The sequence below is a fragment of the Ranitomeya imitator genome, chromosome 3 (assembly GCF_032444005.1).
Source record: "Ranitomeya imitator isolate aRanImi1 chromosome 3, aRanImi1.pri, whole genome shotgun sequence".
Lineage (NCBI taxonomy): Eukaryota > Metazoa > Chordata > Amphibia > Anura > Dendrobatidae > Ranitomeya > Ranitomeya imitator.
Window position 1 is genome coordinate 319,394,680 of NC_091284.1, and position 19,398 is coordinate 319,414,077.

The 19,398-nt window shown below is 42.7% G+C and overlaps 1 protein-coding gene across 7 annotated transcripts in view; it reads left to right on the forward strand.

Moving 5' to 3' along the window:
* DCAF6 (DDB1 and CUL4 associated factor 6) overlaps positions 1 to 19,398 on the forward strand; it is a 600,095-nt gene that overhangs the window by 484,738 nt on the left and 95,959 nt on the right. For 4 of the 7 annotated variants that reach the window (XM_069756618.1, XM_069756620.1, XM_069756621.1 and 1 more), the window contains one exon: positions 6,605 to 6,646. The exons of the other annotated variants lie outside the window; for them this stretch is intronic. In XM_069756618.1, the coding sequence (XP_069612719.1) occupies positions 6,605 to 6,646 (42 nt within the window). The remainder of the gene's footprint in view (positions 1 to 6,604; positions 6,647 to 19,398) is intronic. 7 annotated transcript variants of the gene reach the window in all.

A 19,398-nucleotide genomic window follows, 5' to 3' on the forward strand; every position in this document is an offset into this window, starting at 1 on the left:
TGGCACCCAAATCACTAAAAAAGACCACAGACCTTATCAGTAAGGACAAGACAAAAGCAATGACTGAGCCTGCTCCATCACCTCCTAAACATGCAGGTACAGGCTCGCCCTCAAGTGGGCAACCTGCTAAAGTACACCCCCAGAACAACTCAGGGCAAACCAAAGCTGACACTCTGGCTCTGGATGTTTCACGTATCCTAATGCCCATGTTTGACAAGAAATTCGATGAATTACGGGACTCAATCACAGCAGTGCTGGTGCAGGTCACGACTCTATCGCACACAGTGGGGAACCTGGAGGCTCGCATCCAGACATGTGAAACATCAACCACAGAGCTCAATCAGATGCTTGCACAGCAACAGGAGGAAATTAAGCAACTGAGGGAGCACAATGATGATCTGGAAAATCGCAACCGAAGAAATAATCTACGATTTGTGGGTATCCCAGAAAACATCAGAGGAGAGGACCTTACTCTTTTCCTGACCAAGGACTTGCCCGCAGCTCTGGAACTCTCCTTTCCACAATACCCCCCACTGCTTGAAAGGGCTCACCGTATAGGGGACACCATGCCAGCAGACAACAAGAGACCGAGACCTGCAATAGCCAAATTCCTGCACTACGTGTCTAAGGAAGCAATCCTTAGAGCATATCGACAAAAGCGCAATGTCTCAGTCCGAGGTCTCAAGATTTTAATTTTTCAGGACTTTTCAAAACAGGTCTCAGACAAGAGAAAATTATTTACGCCTGTGTGCTCCTATCTGGCGGAACACAACATTAGATTCCAGTTGCAATATCCTGCTAAACTCAGAGTGCTGGAAAATGGGCGTTTTACGGTGTACACAGATCCTGATGAGGCTGGGGCTAGGCTCATTCGCCAAGAGGACACTGGCTAGGAGAAGTTATTGGGTGTTAAACACCTAGCTTGAGATTATTGCAATGTTCTACCCTGTATGCTCACGACTTCAAATTAATGCTTTTATATGTTATAATTGATGTTTTTCTATCATAGGTTTGTTCTTATGCTGTTTTTACCCTTGTGTGGACTCCCCTTCCCCTCCCCACCAGCACACGACTCCGTACGCCTTACCGACTTCCTGGAGGCTCCTGCTCGCTGGGACAGGGACCACAGGATCCAGATGCAGGATTTTCAGCATTTTGAGACGCCCAGGACTGGGGTAGGATGAGTAACACACCGCTTAACACACAGCCATACGCTTTTGTATCCTGGAATGTGGCGGGCCTGAATTCCCCGATTAAACGTAAACGGGTCCTTACGCACCTAAAGAGGCTGAAGCCTGATGTGGTCTTCTTGCAGGAGACTCACTGGAGGCAAGGGGATGATAACACTTTGAGAGCACCTTGGATTCAGCATTGCTATTCAGCGCCGTTTGTTTCCAAGTCGCGCGGAGTGGCGATTTTGTTGGGGAATTCTCTGCCTTACACCTTGCTTGATGAATACTCAGACACGGAGGGACGGTTTTTATATCTTGCGATCCAAATTGGAAACACAGTATACACACTATTGAATATCTACGCCCCAAATTATCCCAATACTACTTTCTTTTCAGAGTTATATCAATTTATTCTGACAAAGCGCACAGATAATTTAATTGTGGGCGGCGACTTTAATGCTGTCCTTGCTCCACACCTGGACAGGTCTTCCGCGGCTTCCCATGACAAACGAGCTACTTTAATCATTTTAAAGATTATGCAGCGCGCTGGGTTGTGCGATCCGTGGCGGGGGCTTCATACCACGGAAAGGGATTACACATTCTACTCGAGGGTCCATGATACCCATTCTAGGATAGATTACTTCTTAGTAGCAGAGGCTCTATTCGAAAGGATATCAGAAACCACAATAGAGACTATCATGATATCTGACCACGCACCAATTAAACTGCAACTGAGGATGGAGCCTTCGAGGGGCTCTTCGGCGCCCTGGAGGTTTCCATCCTATTTGGTTGACTCAGAGGATTTCAAGCGGTTTCTCCAGGTCCATTGGAACAACTTCTTGGACGATAACATGTCCTCATCTTCGGATACCTCACTGATGTGGCGCACATCTAAGGCCGTCATGAGAGGCCATATCATTTCATACATGATACACCAAAAAAAGGAAAGGAGGTCTAGGTATAATCTTCTTCACACTGACCTGCTAGCCATGCACCAGGAGTACTTGAGAGACCCTACAGACATTAATAAACAAAATTACTTCTCCGCCAAACAACTGCTAGATGCTTTTACTATCACCCAGGCAACCAGGAATATAGAGTTCACAAAAAATCATTACCATAGATGGGGGGGGAAGACGGGTAGTTTACTGGCCCGTCTGACTAAGCCGCATACCTCCAAGCGCACAATCCTGCAGATTCAACAACCCAAAAGTAACCGACTAGTCACCTCGCCACTTGAGATACAACAGGCGTTTATAACATACTATACCACACTTTATAAAGAGAGACCGTATGACGCCCAGGGTGCATGGGACTTAATTTCCTCGGTGGAGCCCACAAAGCTGACAGCAGAGCAGAGAGATTTCTTGTCTGCCCCGATAACCATTGAGGAGGTGCAATCGACGGTTAAATCTTTCCATAATAATAAGTCTCCGGGACCTGATGGACTGACCATAGAATATTATAAGCTTTTGCAACCGTATAATACCCCTATTCTAGTGGATATACTCAATGATATTTATCTTAAAGGGGAGGTGGTGGAGGGCTTTCATGAGGCCCACACAATTCTTATACCCAAACCAAATAAAGATCCCCTTGATGTGAGCTCCTTTCGCCCTATTTCACTAATGAATGTTGACTACAAACTTTTAGCTAAAATATTGGCGAATAGACTGCAGGTATTTCTGCCACAGGTATTGACACCCTCACAGTTGGGGTTTACGAGGGGGCGACACTCGACCTTAGGGGTCCGATTGGCGGTGGCGGCTACGGTTATGGCCAAACAACAAAACTACCCCCGGACAATGCTTCTCAGCCTTGACGCGGAGAAAGCGTTTGATTCGATCTCATGGAAATTTTTAAATACAGTATTGCGCTACAGGGGTTTTGGAGAGACTTTTCTGGGATTTCTGCAGAATATTCAACGTGGCGCGACTACTAGGCTTTGGGTGAACAACTTGATGTCTCCCCGGATTAATTTGGAAAGAGGGGCGAGACAGGGATGCCCGATATCACCCTTATTGTTCAACCTGGCTTTGGACCCTTTCTTACAGTATCTCCATGGCTGGACAGGTCTTCAGGGCATACGATATGGGGCGACAGAAATTAAGATTGTGGCCTTTGCTGATGACTTATTGATTTTCCTGTCAAACCCGCGGGAGTCTCTGGGCCCGCTCCTTAGAACAATAGAACAGAAGGGGGCGTTGGTGGGTTTCACCATAAATGTTGGTAAGTCTGAGGCATTGATGCTCTCTGGGCCTGCTGAACCACGTTGGACACAGGAACACTCTTTGCACTGGAAGACTCACTCCTTGACTTACCTGGGGGTCCAGATCACGAGAGACCCGGCAAAACTTTACAAAACTAACCTGCAAACATACATCACCTCATTACAGGACGAGTTGACAGCATGGGAAAAGTTTACCCTGTCCTTCATAGGCCGGGCAAATTTGATAAAAATGATCTCATTTCCCCGATTATTATATCTATTTAATGTCCTGCCATTTTATCTGAGACAAGTGGATGAACATAATATTAACCGTTTGTTTCGCAGATTTATTTGGCAAGGGAAGAGGCCCAGAATAGGATTCCACACCCTCACACAAACCCGAACCAGTGGCGGAGTGAATTTCCCAGACATTAAGCTGTATAACCTGGCAGCAAACATGCGAATTCTCCGAGACTGGTTGAAGGGTACCTCTATATACTCAGCTCTAGCGGTTGAAACATCACTAATGGGAGGTAGGTCACTGGTAAACGTATTACATGAGCCTTATACATTGATGCCCCAGGAGCTGAGAGCCAATCCTCTGTTTACAACAATTTGGCGGTCTTTGGTTGTCATACGCCGTGGGTTGGGGCTATCGCCACGGGTGTCACTGGCACAGACGTTTTGTACTAATTCTAGGTTTCAGGCAGGGAAGGCACACCACATTTTTCATGGTTGGCAAACATTAGGCCTGGGCAGGGTGGGAGACATAGTGGATGTACATTCCAAAAAGGTCCTTACTTTCAACCAGGCGACACTTTTATTTGATTTCATCAATACACACCCTTTCCACTTCATGCAACTACAGAGCTATGTGACGAGTGTTACTTGTGGCTTCAGTGATAATGATTGGCAGGATAAGCTGATAACCAAACTTACCACATGCAAGCTGACGAAACGGCTTGTGTCAGACTACTATACATTCCTAAGAACTGAGACCAAGAGGGAAGAACATTCCACAGGAATAATGAAGTGGCAGCTCCGTGACCCGTCATTGACACCTACTCTGATTTTGCAAATGTTGAGGAACACGCTTAAATTTACACCGTTTATATCTTATTGGGAAATGGCGTTGAAAATTATGCATAGATCCTATATCTCGCCAAGGCGCAACTTTCTTATGGGTAATATACCGAGTCCGATCTGTTCCAGGTGTGGAGAGGCAGACATGTTCCACTGTTTATGGGCTTGCTCACAAATCCAACAATTTTGGCAACGCATACTTGTATTTACTCATACGCATACACCATATAGAGTAGCTCTCACCCCAGCCTGGGCTCTTTTCGGGTACATTACTAATGAAGGGGCTGTGATCCCCACTCATGGTAGAAAATTCTTGTACATGATTTCGGCCTCGGCCCGGAAAACGATTTTACAAACCTGGCTGGCACCTAATGTGCCCACCCTGAGGATCTTCCTGGACAAACTCTCCTTCCTATTTAGGATGGATTGGGTGGAAGCATCCCTTCAGAAGGAACTAAAAACCCAAAATTTTTTTGAACTATGGCAGCCACTTATACCCATCCTTCCAACGCATATACAACAGAGGCTCAAACAATGCTTCTGTACAACTACATGGTTTCTGGAACAGGCGGTAGCGGGCCGAACACCCTTGTGAGCGGAGTTGTCTCCTAAATAACACATTGGGCGAAGTGCGGAGCCGTGTGTCCCACCCCCCCCCCCTCCCTCCCTTCGACTTTCCCTAGTCTGTTTGTTGACCCCTCCCCCCTCTTTTTTGTTTTTCATTTTTTCTCTAGCTATAACTTCCCCTCTCTCATCATTTGGGGTTATCTAGTTACAGAGTGGTAGTCCACTCGTATTGTATTTCCATGTTGAATTCTATGTTTTTAGCCTTATGTTTATCTTGATTGAGAGGTACTTTGCCTTAATTTGCAAATTGGAACGCTAAAATAGTTACCGTCTTTAATAATGGGCTTCTGTAATACCGGAAAGAGGGAGGTAATTACTTGTACCTATGTTTGCATGTTAATATACTAATGTTGAAAATGTTTAATTGAAAATGTTTAATAAAAACAGTTTGGAAAAAAAAAAGAAAGACCTTTTTGAATCAGGGCTACCATCCAAGAACAATTGAAAACAAGATTACAAGAGCCACCAGAATATCAAGGAATCACCTGCTACATTACAAAGCTAAAGATGAAAATATCCGGGTACCTCTAGTAGTTACCTACAATCCTAATATGGAGGTGCTAAGGGGAGCTGCACGGAAATTACAACGTTTACTACAAAAAGATGCCCTCTTACAATCCATTTTTCCAGACCCCCCACTACTGTGTTTTAGGCAGCCCCCAAATCTAAGAAGCATAATTGTCAAAAGCTCCCTGTCCTCTCCAACAGCTGCAGGTACCCTTCCTTGCAACCAGAAAAAATGTAAAACCTGTCCATTTATAATGACCACGGACAAGATAATTTTCTCACACACGGCCACACAATAAGAGAAAAAAGAATGGATCTACCTGTGGCAATACATTTCTGTCTCCCGGATCATAACATTATGGACATGAAATTACTTGTATTAAAGGGTAACTTCAAATCTCAAAGAGACAGAAGAATATGGGAATATAAGCTGATGATGACCTTTGACAGTCTTCGTGCAGGAATAAATGTGTTGCATGGATTTATTTCTTTTACATCAACTAAGAAATTTGCCCCTCAGACCATGTGGGGTCATCACAACAGAACCAGACCCCCAATCAGAGGACTATAAAATATTCCTTATCTAAGAACTGGTCCAATATTTATGGACATAACTGTTTATCACTCAAGGTAATTCTGCTTGTCACCTATCTTATCCATGTTTTTATTTCCTCTGTGATTTGTTGTGCATAAATATGTGATTTTCCAGAATTTCTTTTATTCTATGCCTGATGAAGAGACCTGAGTAGTCTCGAAAGCTTGCAATTTGTTACCATCTTTTCAGTTAGCCATTAAAAGGTATCAACCACTGAGGACTCTCAATTCTAAATATTTTTCTATCTACTGGCTAACACGGTACCAAGATATACCTTATATATTTCCTGTACCCTATGGATAGGTTTTCTGTATTGTAGTCTAGGAAAATCCCTTTATGCGTGGCACAAAGTGATTTAGAAGGAGCTTTCTTTATTGGATTTTAGTAACCTATGTCTTCTCATCTTGACAGATTAAGTGCCAGAGGGCCATCAGTAAGTGATAGATTAACAAGGTAATTTATATACATTTTGACTGGTAAGGTTTTACTAACAAGTTTGCTGCATGAGTTTTAAAGAGTAAAACAAATATACCGTAGTCTAAAAGCTTGAACTTTATAGGTTAAAAAATTATTTGCTGACATGCAAATCTTTTTTTTTGTACCATTAGCTTACTTTTTATTTTTGCTTTTATATGACATGAGTATTTGTGGTTTCCTTAAAAGCACTACAATTAACCCAAATCTTTAATATTTAATATATAATATTAATATTTTAATATATAATATATATAATATAATTAATATTTAATATATATGGGTGTTTTAATTACAAAAAAATAAAGCTTAGACAATATTGGTAATCTATTACTTTCCACTGAATAATAGACTGTAAGCTATAGTAGCATCCCCATCCAAATGTTCTCTTATACAGTGTTTAGATAGGCCAAAGAACTTGACATAAACACAAAGGGTTGGTAGTGTGGTGTGCATAGGCTAAAACATAGTAGAGAAGGAAGACGAAGGAATGTCATTTGGAAATGATAGAGCCTTTTTTAAACCAATGTCGCAATTGTTAAGTTTAGGAGTTGTGAAAAGATAACACAAGGTTAGTAGTGATGAGCGAAAATACTCGTTACTCGAGATTTCTCGAGCATGCTCGGGGTCCTCCGAGTATTTTTTAGTCAGATTCCCTAGCAACCAGGCAATCCCCACATGTACTTATGCTGGCTAACAGATGTAAATCATTCAGCTGCGGCAAGAAAAACTAAATCTCCGAGCGCTAAAAAATACTCGGAGGACCCCCGAGCGTGCTTGGGAAATCTTGAGTAACGAGTATACTCGCTCATCATTAAAGGTTAGTAAGTCTGTGTGGTGCAACAAAATTGAGAATTATCTCTCCCCCTTCAGGCTTATTGAGCAATTTGGGATGTAATATGAGCTCTTCAGATTTCCAAATGCAGAAGAAAGGTGGTGACACTGCCTATAAACAATTTAGTTAAAGTATATTCTGAAACAATACAGAAGTCTAGTCAAAATGCTTAACTTCTTACCAAATATTGAACCCAATACTCTTCCTAATTTTTATAGTGCATCCAATATATTGGAACTGGGTGAGATGTCTTTCTATGGTTTCATAATATAGTTCATTTAACCCCTTCTCGACCTCCGCCGTCTTAGTACGGCGGAGGTCGCATCTTTTCCTTTGATGTGAGCTCCGGCTGTGAGCCCACATCAAAGCCGGGACATGTCAGCTGTTTTGTACACCTGACATGTGCCCGCAATGGCGGCAGGTGAAATCACGATCCACCCGCCACTATTAACTAACGTTGACAGCGGCATTTAACAAGCATTCCCGGCTGTGCGTCCGGAAGTACGCACATCGCTGACCCCCGTCACGTGATCGGGGGTCATCGGTGCATTGGCATAACAACCCGAGGTCTCCTATATGGTTGTTGATGCCGGATTGCTGTGATCGCCACCCTGTGGACGGCGCTCATACCAATGCTGCAATTCTACTACATAGGGGCAATCTAAGCATCGCACCTATGTAGCAGAGCTGATCAGGCTATGCCAGTTTCTAGCCTCCCATGGCTATTGAAGCATGGCAATATAAAAGTTTAACCCCTCTGTGACCTTAGACGTACTATCCCGTCGAGGTGCCCTGGGCTTATCTGCCGGGACGGGATAGTACGTCATAGCGATCGGCAGCGCTCACGGGGGGAGCTTATCGCAGCTGACATCCGGCACTATGTGCCAGGAGCGGTCACGGACCGCCCACGGCACATTAACCCCTGGCACACCGCGATCAAAGATGATCGCGATGTACCGGCGGTGCAGGGAAGCACCACGCAGGGAGGGGGCTCCCTGCGGGCTTGCCTGAGCCCCCCGCAGCAACGCGATGTGATCGCGTTGCTGCGAAGGTCTTACCTCCCTCCCTCCCTCCCTGCTCCAGGCCCGGATCCAAGATGGCCGCGGATCTGGGTCCTGCAGGGAGGGAGGTGGCTTCACAGAGCCTGCTCAGAGCAGGCACTGTGAAGGCTGCAGCGCTGCTAGTCAGATCAGTGATCTGACAGAGTGCTGTGCAAACTGTCAGATCACTGATCTGTGATGTCCCCCCCGGGACAAAGAAAAAAGTAAAAAAAAATTTTTCCAAATGTGTAAAAAAAAATATTCCAAAATAATGAAAAAAAATATATATATTATTCCCATAAATACATTTCTTCATCTAAATAAAAAAAAAAAAAACAATAAAAGTGCACATATTTAGTATCGCCGCGTCCGTAACGACCCGACCTATAAAACTGTCCCACTAGTTAACCCCTTCAGTAAACACCATAAGAAAAAAAAAAAAAAACGAGGCAAAAAACAACGCTTTATTATCATACCGCCGAACAAAAAGTGGAATAACACGCGATCAAAAGGACAGATATAAATAACCATGGTACCGCTGAAAACGTCATCTTGTCCCACAAGAAACGAGCCGCCATACAGCATCATTAGCAAAAAAATAAAAAAGTTATAGTCCTGAGAATAAAGCGATGCAAAAATAATTATTTTTTCTGTAAAATAGTTTTTATCGTATAAAAGCGCCAAAACATAAAAAAATGATATAAATGAGGTATCGCTGTAATCGTACTGACCCGAAGAATAAAACTGCTTTATCAATTTTACCAAACGCGGAACGGTATAAACGCCTCCCCCAAAAGAAATTCATGAATAGCTGGTTTTTGGTCATTCTTCCTCACAAAAATCGGAATAAAAAGCGATCAAAAAATGTCACGTGCCCGAAAATGTTTTCAATAAAAACGTCAACTCGTCCCGCAAAAAACAAGACCTCACATGACTCTGTGGACCAAAATATGGAAAAATTATAGCTCTCAAAATGTGGTATTGCAAAAAATATTTTTTGCAATAAAAAGCGTTTTTCAGTGTGTGACGGCTGCCAATCATAAAAATCCGCTAAAAAACTCGCTATAAAAGTAAATCAAACCCCCCTTCATCACCCCCTTAGGGAAAAATTTAAAAAATGTAGTTATTTCCATTTTCCCATTAGGGTTAGGGCTAGGGTTAGGGCTAGGGTTAGGGTTGGGGCTACAGTTAGGGTTGGGGCTAAAGTTAGGGCTAGGGTTTAGATTACATTTACAGTTGGGAATAGGGTTGGGATTAGGGTTAGGGGTGTGTCAGGGTTAGAGGTGTGGTTAGGGTTACCGTTGGAATTAGGGTTAGGGGTGTGTTTAGATTAGGGTTTCAGTTATAATTGGGGGTTTCCACTGTTTCGGCACATCAGGGGCTCTCCAAACACGACATGGCGTCCGATCTCAATTCCAGCCAATTCTGCGTTGAAAAAGTAAAACAGTGCTCCTTCCCTTCCGAGCTCTCCCGTGTGCCCAAACAAGGGTTTACCCCAACATATGGGGTATCAGCGTACTCAGGACAAATAGGACAACAACTTTTGTGGTCCAATTTCTCCTGTTACCCTTGGGAAAATACAGAACTGGGGGCTAAAAAATAATTTTTGTGGGAAAACAAAAAGATTTTTTATTTTCACGGCTCTGCGTTATAAACTGTAGTGAAACACTTGGGGGTTCAAAGTTCTCACAACACATCTAGATAAGTTCATTGAGGGGTCTAGTTTCCAATATGGGGTCACTTGTGGGGGGTTTCTACTGTTTAGGTACATTAGGGGCTCTGCAAACGCAATGTGACGCCTGCAGACCAATCCATCTAAGTCTGCATTCCAAATGATGCTCCTTCCCTTCCAAGCCCTCCCATGCGCCCAAACGGTGGTTCCCCCCCACATATCGGGTATCAGCGTACTCAGGACAAATTGGACAACAACATTTAGGGTCCAATTTCTCCTGCTAACCTTGGAAAAATACAAAACTGGGGGCTAAAATATAATTTTTGTAGAAAAAAAAATATTTTTTATTTGCACGGCTCTGCGTTATAAACTGTAGTGAAATACTTGGGGGTTCAAAGCTCTCACAACACATCAAGATGAGTTCCTTAGGGGGTCTACTTTCCAAAATGGTGTCACTTGTGGGGGGTTTCTACTGTTTAGGTACATTAGGGGCTCTGCAAACGCAATGTGACGCCTGCAGACCAATCCATCTAAGTCTGCATTCCAAATGATGCTCCTTCCCTTCCGAGCCCTCCCATGCGCCCAAACGGTGGTTCCCCCCCCCCCCCCACATATGGGGTATCAGCGTACTCAGGACAAATTGGACAACAACTTTTGGGGTCCAATTTCTCCTGTTACCCTAGGGAAAATACAAAACTGGGGGCTAAAAAATAATTTTTGTGGGAAAAAAATTTAGTTTTATTTTTATGGCTCTGCATTATAAACTTCTGTGAAGCCCTTGGTGGGTCAAAGTGCTCACCACGCATCCAGATAAGTTCCTTAGGGGGTCTAATTTCCAAAATGGTGTCACTTGTGGGGGGTTTCAATGTTTAGGCACATCAGTGGCTCTCCAAACGCAACATGGCGTCCCATCTCAATTCCTGTCAATTTTGCATTGAAAAGTCAAACGGCGCTCCTTCCCTTCCGAGCTCTCTCATGTGCCCAAACAGTGGTTTACCCCAAAAATGGGGTATCAGCGTACTTAGGACAAATTGTACAACAACTTTTGAGGTCCAATTTCTTCTCTTACCCTTGGAAAAATAAAAAATTGGGGGCAAAAATATAATTTTTGTGAAAAAATATGATTTTTTATTTTTACGGTTCTGCATTATAAACTTCTGTGAAGCACTTGGTGGGTCAAAGTGCTCACCATACATCCAGATAAGTTCCTTAGGGGGTCTACTTTCCAAAATGGTGTCACTTGTGGGGGGTTTCAATGTTTAGGCACATCAGTGGCTCTCCAAACGCAACATGGCGTCCCATCTCAATTCCTGTCAATTTTGCATTGAAAAGTCAAACGGCGCTCCTTCCCTTCCGAGCTCTCCCATGCGCCCAAACAGTGGTTTACTGCCACATATGGGGTATTAGCGTACTCAGGACAAATTGGACAACAACTTTTGGGGTCCATTTTCTCCTGTTACCCTTGGTAAAATAAAACAAATTGGAGCTGAAGTAAATTTTTTGTGTAAAAAAGTTAAATGTTCATTTTTATTTAAACATTCCAAAAATTCCTATTAAACACCTGAAGGGTTAATAAACTTCTTGAATGTGGTTTTGAGCACCTTGAGGGGTGCAGTTTTTAGAATGGTGTCACACTTGGGTATTTTCTATCATATAGACCCCTCAAAATGACTTCAAATGAGATGTGGTCCCTAAAAAAAAATGGTGTTGTAAAAATGAGAAATTGCTGGTCAACTTTTAACCCTTATAACTCCCTAACAAAAAAAAAAATTTGGTTCCAAAATTGTGCTGATGTAAAGTAGACATGTGGGAAATGTTACTTATTAAGTATTTTGTGTGACATATCTCTGTGATTTAATTGCATAAAAATTCAAAGTTTGAAAATTGCGAAATTTTCAAAATTTTCGCCAAATTTCCGTTTTTTTCACAAATAAACGCAGGTACTATCAAATAAATTTTACCACTATCATGAAGTACAATATGTCACGAGAAAACAATGTCAGAATCACTGGGATCCGTTGAAGCGTTCCAGAGTTATAACCTCATAAAGTGACAGTGGTCAGAATTGTAAGAATTGGCCTGGTCATTGACGTGCAAACCACCCTTGGGGGTAAAGGGGTTAAATTACCCCCCTCTCATCCCATTCAAAATTAAACAATAAAAAAAGAAATCAAACACATATTTTGTATCACCACTTTCAGAATCGCCCTATCTATCAATATAAAAAAATAATTAACCTGATCACTAAACTGCATAGCACTTTAAAAATTTCAGACCGCCAGAATTATGTTTTTTGGTCGCCGCGACATTGCATTAAAATGCAATAACGGGTGATCAAAAGAACATACAGTTAGGTCCATATATATTTGGGCAGAGACAACACTTTTCTAATTTTGGTTATGGACATTACCACAATGGATTTTAAACAAAACAATTCAGATGCAGTTGAAGTTCAGACTTTCAACTTTCATTTGAGGGTATCCACCCTGTTTTTAAAGGGACCAAAAGTAATTGGACAGATTCAATAATTTTAAATAAAATGTTCATTTTTAGTACTTGATTGAAAACCCTTTGTTGGCAATGACTGCCTGAAGTCTTGAACTCATCGACATCACCAGACGCTGTGTTTCCTCCTTTTTGATGCTCTGCCAGGCCTTCACTGTGGTGGTTTTCAGTTGCTGTTTGTTTGTGGGCCTTTCTGTCTGAAGTTTAGTCTTTTATCAAGTGAAATGCATGCTCAATTGGGTTGAGATCAGGTGACTGACTAGGCCATTCAAAAATATTCCACTTCTTTGCTTTAATAAACTCCTGGGTTGCTTTGGCTTTATGTTTTGGGTCATTGTCCATCTGTAGTATGAATCGACGACCAATCAGTTTGGCTGCATTTGGCTGGATCTGAGCACACAGTATGGCTCTGAATACCTCAGAATTCATTCGGCTGCTTCTGTCCTGTGTCACATCATCAATAAACACCAGTGACCCAGTGCTACTGGCGGCCATGCATGCCCAAGCCATCACACTGCCTCCGCCGTGTTTTACAGATGATGTGGTATGCTTTGATTCATGAGCTGTACCACGCCTTTGCCATACTTTTCTCTTTCCATCATTCTGGTAGAGGTTGATCTTGGTTTCATCTGTCCAAAGAATGTTCTTCCAGAACTGTGCTGGCTTTTTTAGATGTTTTTTAGCAAAGTCCAGTCTAGCCTTTTTCTTCTTGATGCTTATGAGTGGCTTGAACCGTGCAGTGAACCCTCTGTATTTACTTTAATGCAGTCTTCTCTTTATGGTAGATTTGGATATTGATACGCCGACCTCCTGGAGAGTGTTGTTCACTTGGTTGGCTGTTGTGAAGGGGTTTCTCTTCACCATGGAGATTATTCTGCGATCATCCACCACTGTTGCCTTCCGTGGGCGCCCAGGTCTTTTTGCATTGATGAGTTCATCAGTGCTTTCTTTCTTTCTCAGGATGTACCAAACTGTAGATTTTGCCACTCCTAATATTGTAGCAATTTCTCAGTTGGCTTTTTTCTGTTTTTGCAGCTTAAGGATAGCTTGTTTCACCTGCATGGAGAGCTCCTTTGACCGCATATTTACTTCACAGCAAAACCTTCCAAATGCAAGCACCACACCTCAAATCAACTCCAGGCCTTTTATCTGCTTAATTGAGAATGACATAACGAAGGGATTGCCCACACCTGTCCATGAAATAGCCTTGGAGTCAATTGTCCAATTACTTTTGGTCCCTTTAATAACAAGGTGGCACATGTTAAGGAGCTGAAACTCCTAAACCCTTCATCCAATTTTAATGTGCATACCCTCAAATGAAAGCTGAAAGACTGAACTTCAACTGCTTCTGAATTGTTTTGTTTAAAATTCATTATGGTAATGTCTATAACCAAAATTAGAAAAATGTCTGTGCCCAAATATATGTAGACCTAACTGTATCTGCATCAAAATGGTGTCATTAAAAACGTCAGGTCGGCACGCAAAAAATAAGCCATCACCCAACCCCAGATCACAAAAAATGGAGACGCAACGGGTATTGGAAAATTACACTTTTTTTTTTTTTTATCAAGTTTCGAATTTTTGTTCACCACTTAGATAAAAAAGAACCTAGACATATTTGGTGTCTGGGAAGAAGGGGAGCGAAAACGCAAAAAAGAAAAAGGCAGGGTCTCAAATGGGTTAAAAAACAACTAGACAAATAATTTAGACAAATGTAGTAGTGAGCAGCATATACAACTTTTGAATATCGTTGAGTTGTAACTAGCTAGGTAACTAATTTATTAGGTTGATCAATGAATAGATTGGGAATTAACAAATTTCGCAATGCTAGGGATCTCTATGAGATATTAGGCTATGTGCACAAGTTGTGGATTGTATGCGTTTTTTCGCCACGAAAACGCCTACACAACACAACCCATTGAATTCAATGGGATTCCGCAGTGCTGTGCTAATGCTGCTTATTTTTCCACTGCGGAATCGCATCGCGGGAAAATATGCAGCATGCTCATTCTTTGTGCGGAATCACGGCGATTCCGCACACATAGGAATGCATTGATCCGCTTACTTCCCGCATGGGGAACCATGCACACCATGCGCTTAGTAAGTGGATCATGTGCAGATGGTACCCAGGGTGGAGGAGAGGAGACTCTTGTCCAGGCCCAGGGAACATATACCTGTAAAAAAAGAATTAAAATAAAAAATCGTGATATTCTCATCTTCCGGCGGCCGCCGCAGCCTTCCCGCTCCTCGCGATGCTCCTGTTCCCAGTGTTGCTTTGCGACAATAACCTGTGATGATGTAGCGGTCTCGCGTGATGCTACGTCATCTGGGGTCATTGTCGCGAGGCATCACTGGAGCATCGCGAGTAGCGGGAAGGCTTCTGGTCCGCCAAAAGGTGAGAATATCACGATTTTTTATTTTTATTATTTTTAACATTATATCTATATCTTTTTACCATTGATGCTGCATAGGCAGCATCAATAGTAAATTTGGTCACACTTGTCAAGCACTATGTTTGACAAGTGTGACCAACCTGTCAATCAGTTTTCCATGCGATGCTACAGATCGCTTGGAAAACGCTTGCATTCTGCAAGCTAATTACACTTGCAAAATGCTAGTGTTTAGTGGGAATACGCATGCCAATTCCGCATGCGATATACCCGCGGCAGGGAGTTGCGGAATTGCCACTGAAATTTCCGCGGCAATTCCGCACCGTGTGCACATAGCCTTAAGGTTCTATGGTCACTCTGCAAAGTGTAGATTGTGTAACCGTGATAGTGTGCTGTTTTCACTCCATTAAGATTCACCTCTATTCCCCATATAGGTGGCTAGTCACATGACTGTATCTATGCAATTTGAATTCTTGCGCTCGCGTGCTAAATAGAATAATTTGGCATTTCTCCTTTGAAAAACAATGAAAAAAATCTAGATGAGACAAGTCTACACATGACCACAAATACGCAAATCGCATATCCGTAATCATGCATGTAACAGTGTGCGCATGGCACGCTATCATGATTTTGCAGTGTGCAGTCACATTGTGAGTTCAGACTTTTCATTTCAGCCCTGACAATGCCTTTAACATTTTAAAACATTTTTGTAGTGCTTTTTAGATAGCCAAATCCTGATCTGGAACTTGTACTATCTTACAAGATGTTTTATGTTATACGCTAAATGTTGTTGTAGAAAAAATGAAATAAGAAAATAGATTTTATTTATACTTGGTGGATAGCACCGACTGTGGAGTCTGAAGCACAAATGCTCTGAATTTTTAATACGATAAATGTATCTATATGTATCATTTTCCCTGGCAAAATGTTAGCAGGATGACATGAGTTGTATGTTGAGAGTTGAGCTGCCTGCCATAGATGCCTAAAAAGTCCATTTGCACTCAACAGATGAGCTTTTCTTTGCATACAAAGATAGTTAAAGCAGATAGCCCTAGAATTTTTGGATATCAATATCGAGATACTTAAGAGGGGTGTCAATTTAAGATTTCCCCTGACCCACTTCCGGTGAACTGAGAGCAATGAAACTTGGCACAGTTATTAGTCTTTCTCTACATTAGTGCCACCTAGGGACGCACACTTCTCCCATCTCTTTAAGCAACTGTAAACCCCTCGCTTGAGAAGTCGACAGGTTGCTGCAAAAGCCACGTTGTGACTTCGGAAATCAGAGTCTCATCATCTGGAAAATACTTGCCCTTCAAAAATAACTTCATTGTTGGAAAAAGGTGTCAGTGGTGCGAGTTTGGGTGAATAAGGGATATGCGGTTGAATTTCAAAGCCACAGGAGCAGGCTTCCATTTGGGCAACATGTTAACTGGTGCATTGTCTTGCAGAAGGCACACACCTTTGGTGAGCATGACACGTCTTTTGGTTTTGATGGCCTCCCGCAATTTCCGCAGCAGTGAAGCATGGTATGCCCCAGTGATCATGGTACCCTTTGCTAGGAAATCCATCAATACTACTCCGTGCTGGTCCCAAAATACTGTGAGCATGACCTTGCCTGCCGAGGGTTGGGCACGTGCCTTTTTTGGAGGCGGTGAGTTATGATGCTTCCATTGCATCGACTGGACTTTACTCTCAGGATCATAGTGATGGACCCAGCTTTCATCCTGTGATCATTCTGTTGAAAAAGTCCTCCTGGTTTCCATGGCACATCGTCAATAGAGTCTGAGAGTATTCGACTCATTCCTGCTTCTGGAAAGGTGTGAGCAGCCGGGGAACCCAGCGATTGGATACCTTATGCATGTGAAGATGGTCTTGGGTGATTTTTTCCACTGACCCCACACTAATCTTGACATTTTGGGCTAGGTGGCGAATGGTTACGTGGTGATTTTTGAAAACGGCAACCTCCACTTGCTGGATGGTGTGCTCATCAATAACAGAGTGGGGTCGCCCTGGAATTGGAGCTGTTTGTACCGAAGTCCGACCACATTTGAATTGACGATGCAAGTTCTTGACTACAACATATGATGGGAAATCATCACCATAAACCTCTTTAATCTCATGGAACGTCTTCTTTGGTGTGCGGCCCTTCAGGTAAAGGAACTTGATGACTGCTCTGTATTCCACTGGGTCCATTATCAAACCTCACACCACTTCAGCACCTGTACAATCAAGACCGTTATCAGTTCTGAGTTGCAAATTGGCATGTAACCTATAGAGACTTATATTATACGTGCGCAATTTCAGTGTCCTGTGATAAATAGAAGTCGATCAGGGGAAGTCTTTAATGAACTCCCTTCGTAGATAAATAGTACTGTGACGTACCTTTTTTCTTGGTGACAAAGTCCACTGAGTCAATTGAATTACAGAGAAGAACCAAGGATATACCTGAAGTGTTTACGATGTCTGGATCCTTGAACAGGTTAAAGTTGCCACCTTGGAGGATAAGGCGATAGTCCACAAAGTCTGAAAGAAGTTTAAATAAATCGGCAGTATAAGCAGGTCGACATTTTTTTTGTGGGGGTGAGAAACTCTTATGGAAGGCCACCTACAGTTGGTACAAAAAGTTTTCTGACCCCCTTTTCACTCTTTGTTTCATTGCAGCCACTTGGTAAATTCAAAAAAGTTCACTTTTTTTCTCATGTGCACTTTGCACCCCATCTTTACTGTAAAAAACAAAACAAAAACAAATGTAGTAATTTTTGCAAATTAAAAAAGAAAAACTGAAATATAACAGTCATAAGTATTCAGACCCTTTGCTCAGTATTGAGTAGAAGCACCTTTTTGAGCTAGTACAGCCATGAGTCTTCTTGGGAATGATGCAACAAGTTTTTCACACCTGCATTTGGGGGACCCTCTGCTATACTTCCTTACAGATCCTCTCCAGTTCCGTCAGGTTGGATGTGAACGTTGGTGGACAGCCATTTTCAGGTCTCTCCAGAGATGCTCAATTGGCTGTAGGTCAGGGCTTTGGCTGGGCCAGATAAGAATGGTCACAGAGTTGTTCTGAAGCCACTCCTTTGGTATTTTAGCTGGGTGCTTAGGGTCATTGTGCACTCTGAAAGAGGTTTTCATCCAGGTTATCTCTTGGCCACATTCATGTTTCCTACAATGACAACCAGTCATTCTGTCCCTGCAGCTGAAAAACACCCCCATAGCATGATGCTGCCACCACGTTTCATTGTTGGGATTGTATTGGGCAGGTGATGAGCAGTGCCTGGTTTTCTCCACACATACCGCTTAGAATTATCACCAAAAGGTCTATCTTCATCTCATCAGACCAGAGAATCTTATTTCTCATAATCTGGGAGTCCTTCATGTGTTTTTTTTTTTAGCAAACTCTATACGGGCTTTCTTAGGTTTTGCACTGAGGAGAGGCTTCCGTTGGGCCACTCTGCCATAAAGGCCTGGCTGGTGGAGGGCTGCAGTTATAGTTGACTCTGTGGAACTTTCTCCCATCTGCCTACTGCATCTCTGGATATTAGCCACAGTGATCTTGGGGTTCTTCTTTACCTCTCTCACCAAGGCTCTTCTCCCACGATGCTCAGTTTGGCTGGACGGCCAGGTCTAGGAAGACTTCTGGTGGTCCCAAACTTCTTCCGTTTAAGGATTATGGAGGCCACTGTGCTCTTAGGAACCTTGAGAACTGCAGAAATTCTTTTGTAACCTTGGCCAGATCTGTGCCTTGCCACAATTCTGTCTCTGAGCTCCTTGGCCAGTTCCTTTGACCTCATGATTCTCATTTGGTCTGACATGCACTGTGAGCTGTGAGGTCTTTTATAAACAGGTGTGTGCCTTTCCAAATCATGTCCTATCAGTTTAATTAAACACAGCTAACCTCCAATAAAGGAGTACAACTATCTCAAGGAGGATAACCAGGAAATGGACAGCATGTGACTTAAATATGAGTGTCTGAGCAAAGGGTCTGAATACTTATGACCATATGATATTTCAGTTTTTTATTTTTTAATAAATTTGCAAAAATGTCTACATTTGTTTTTTTTTCAGTCAAGATAGGGTGCAGAGTGTACATCAAAGGGAACCTGTCACTCCCAAAATCAAAAGTGAGCTAAGCCCACCGGCATCAGGGGCATCAGCCTCTCTGACCTTTCCCGGCACCTGCGCACTGCAGTACTTTCCTCTGCCCTCAACAGGGCAGACAAAGTACGCCTGCACCAGAGCCGCAGCGTGAAGACAAGAAGAGGACGTCATCATAAAAAGATAAAAGG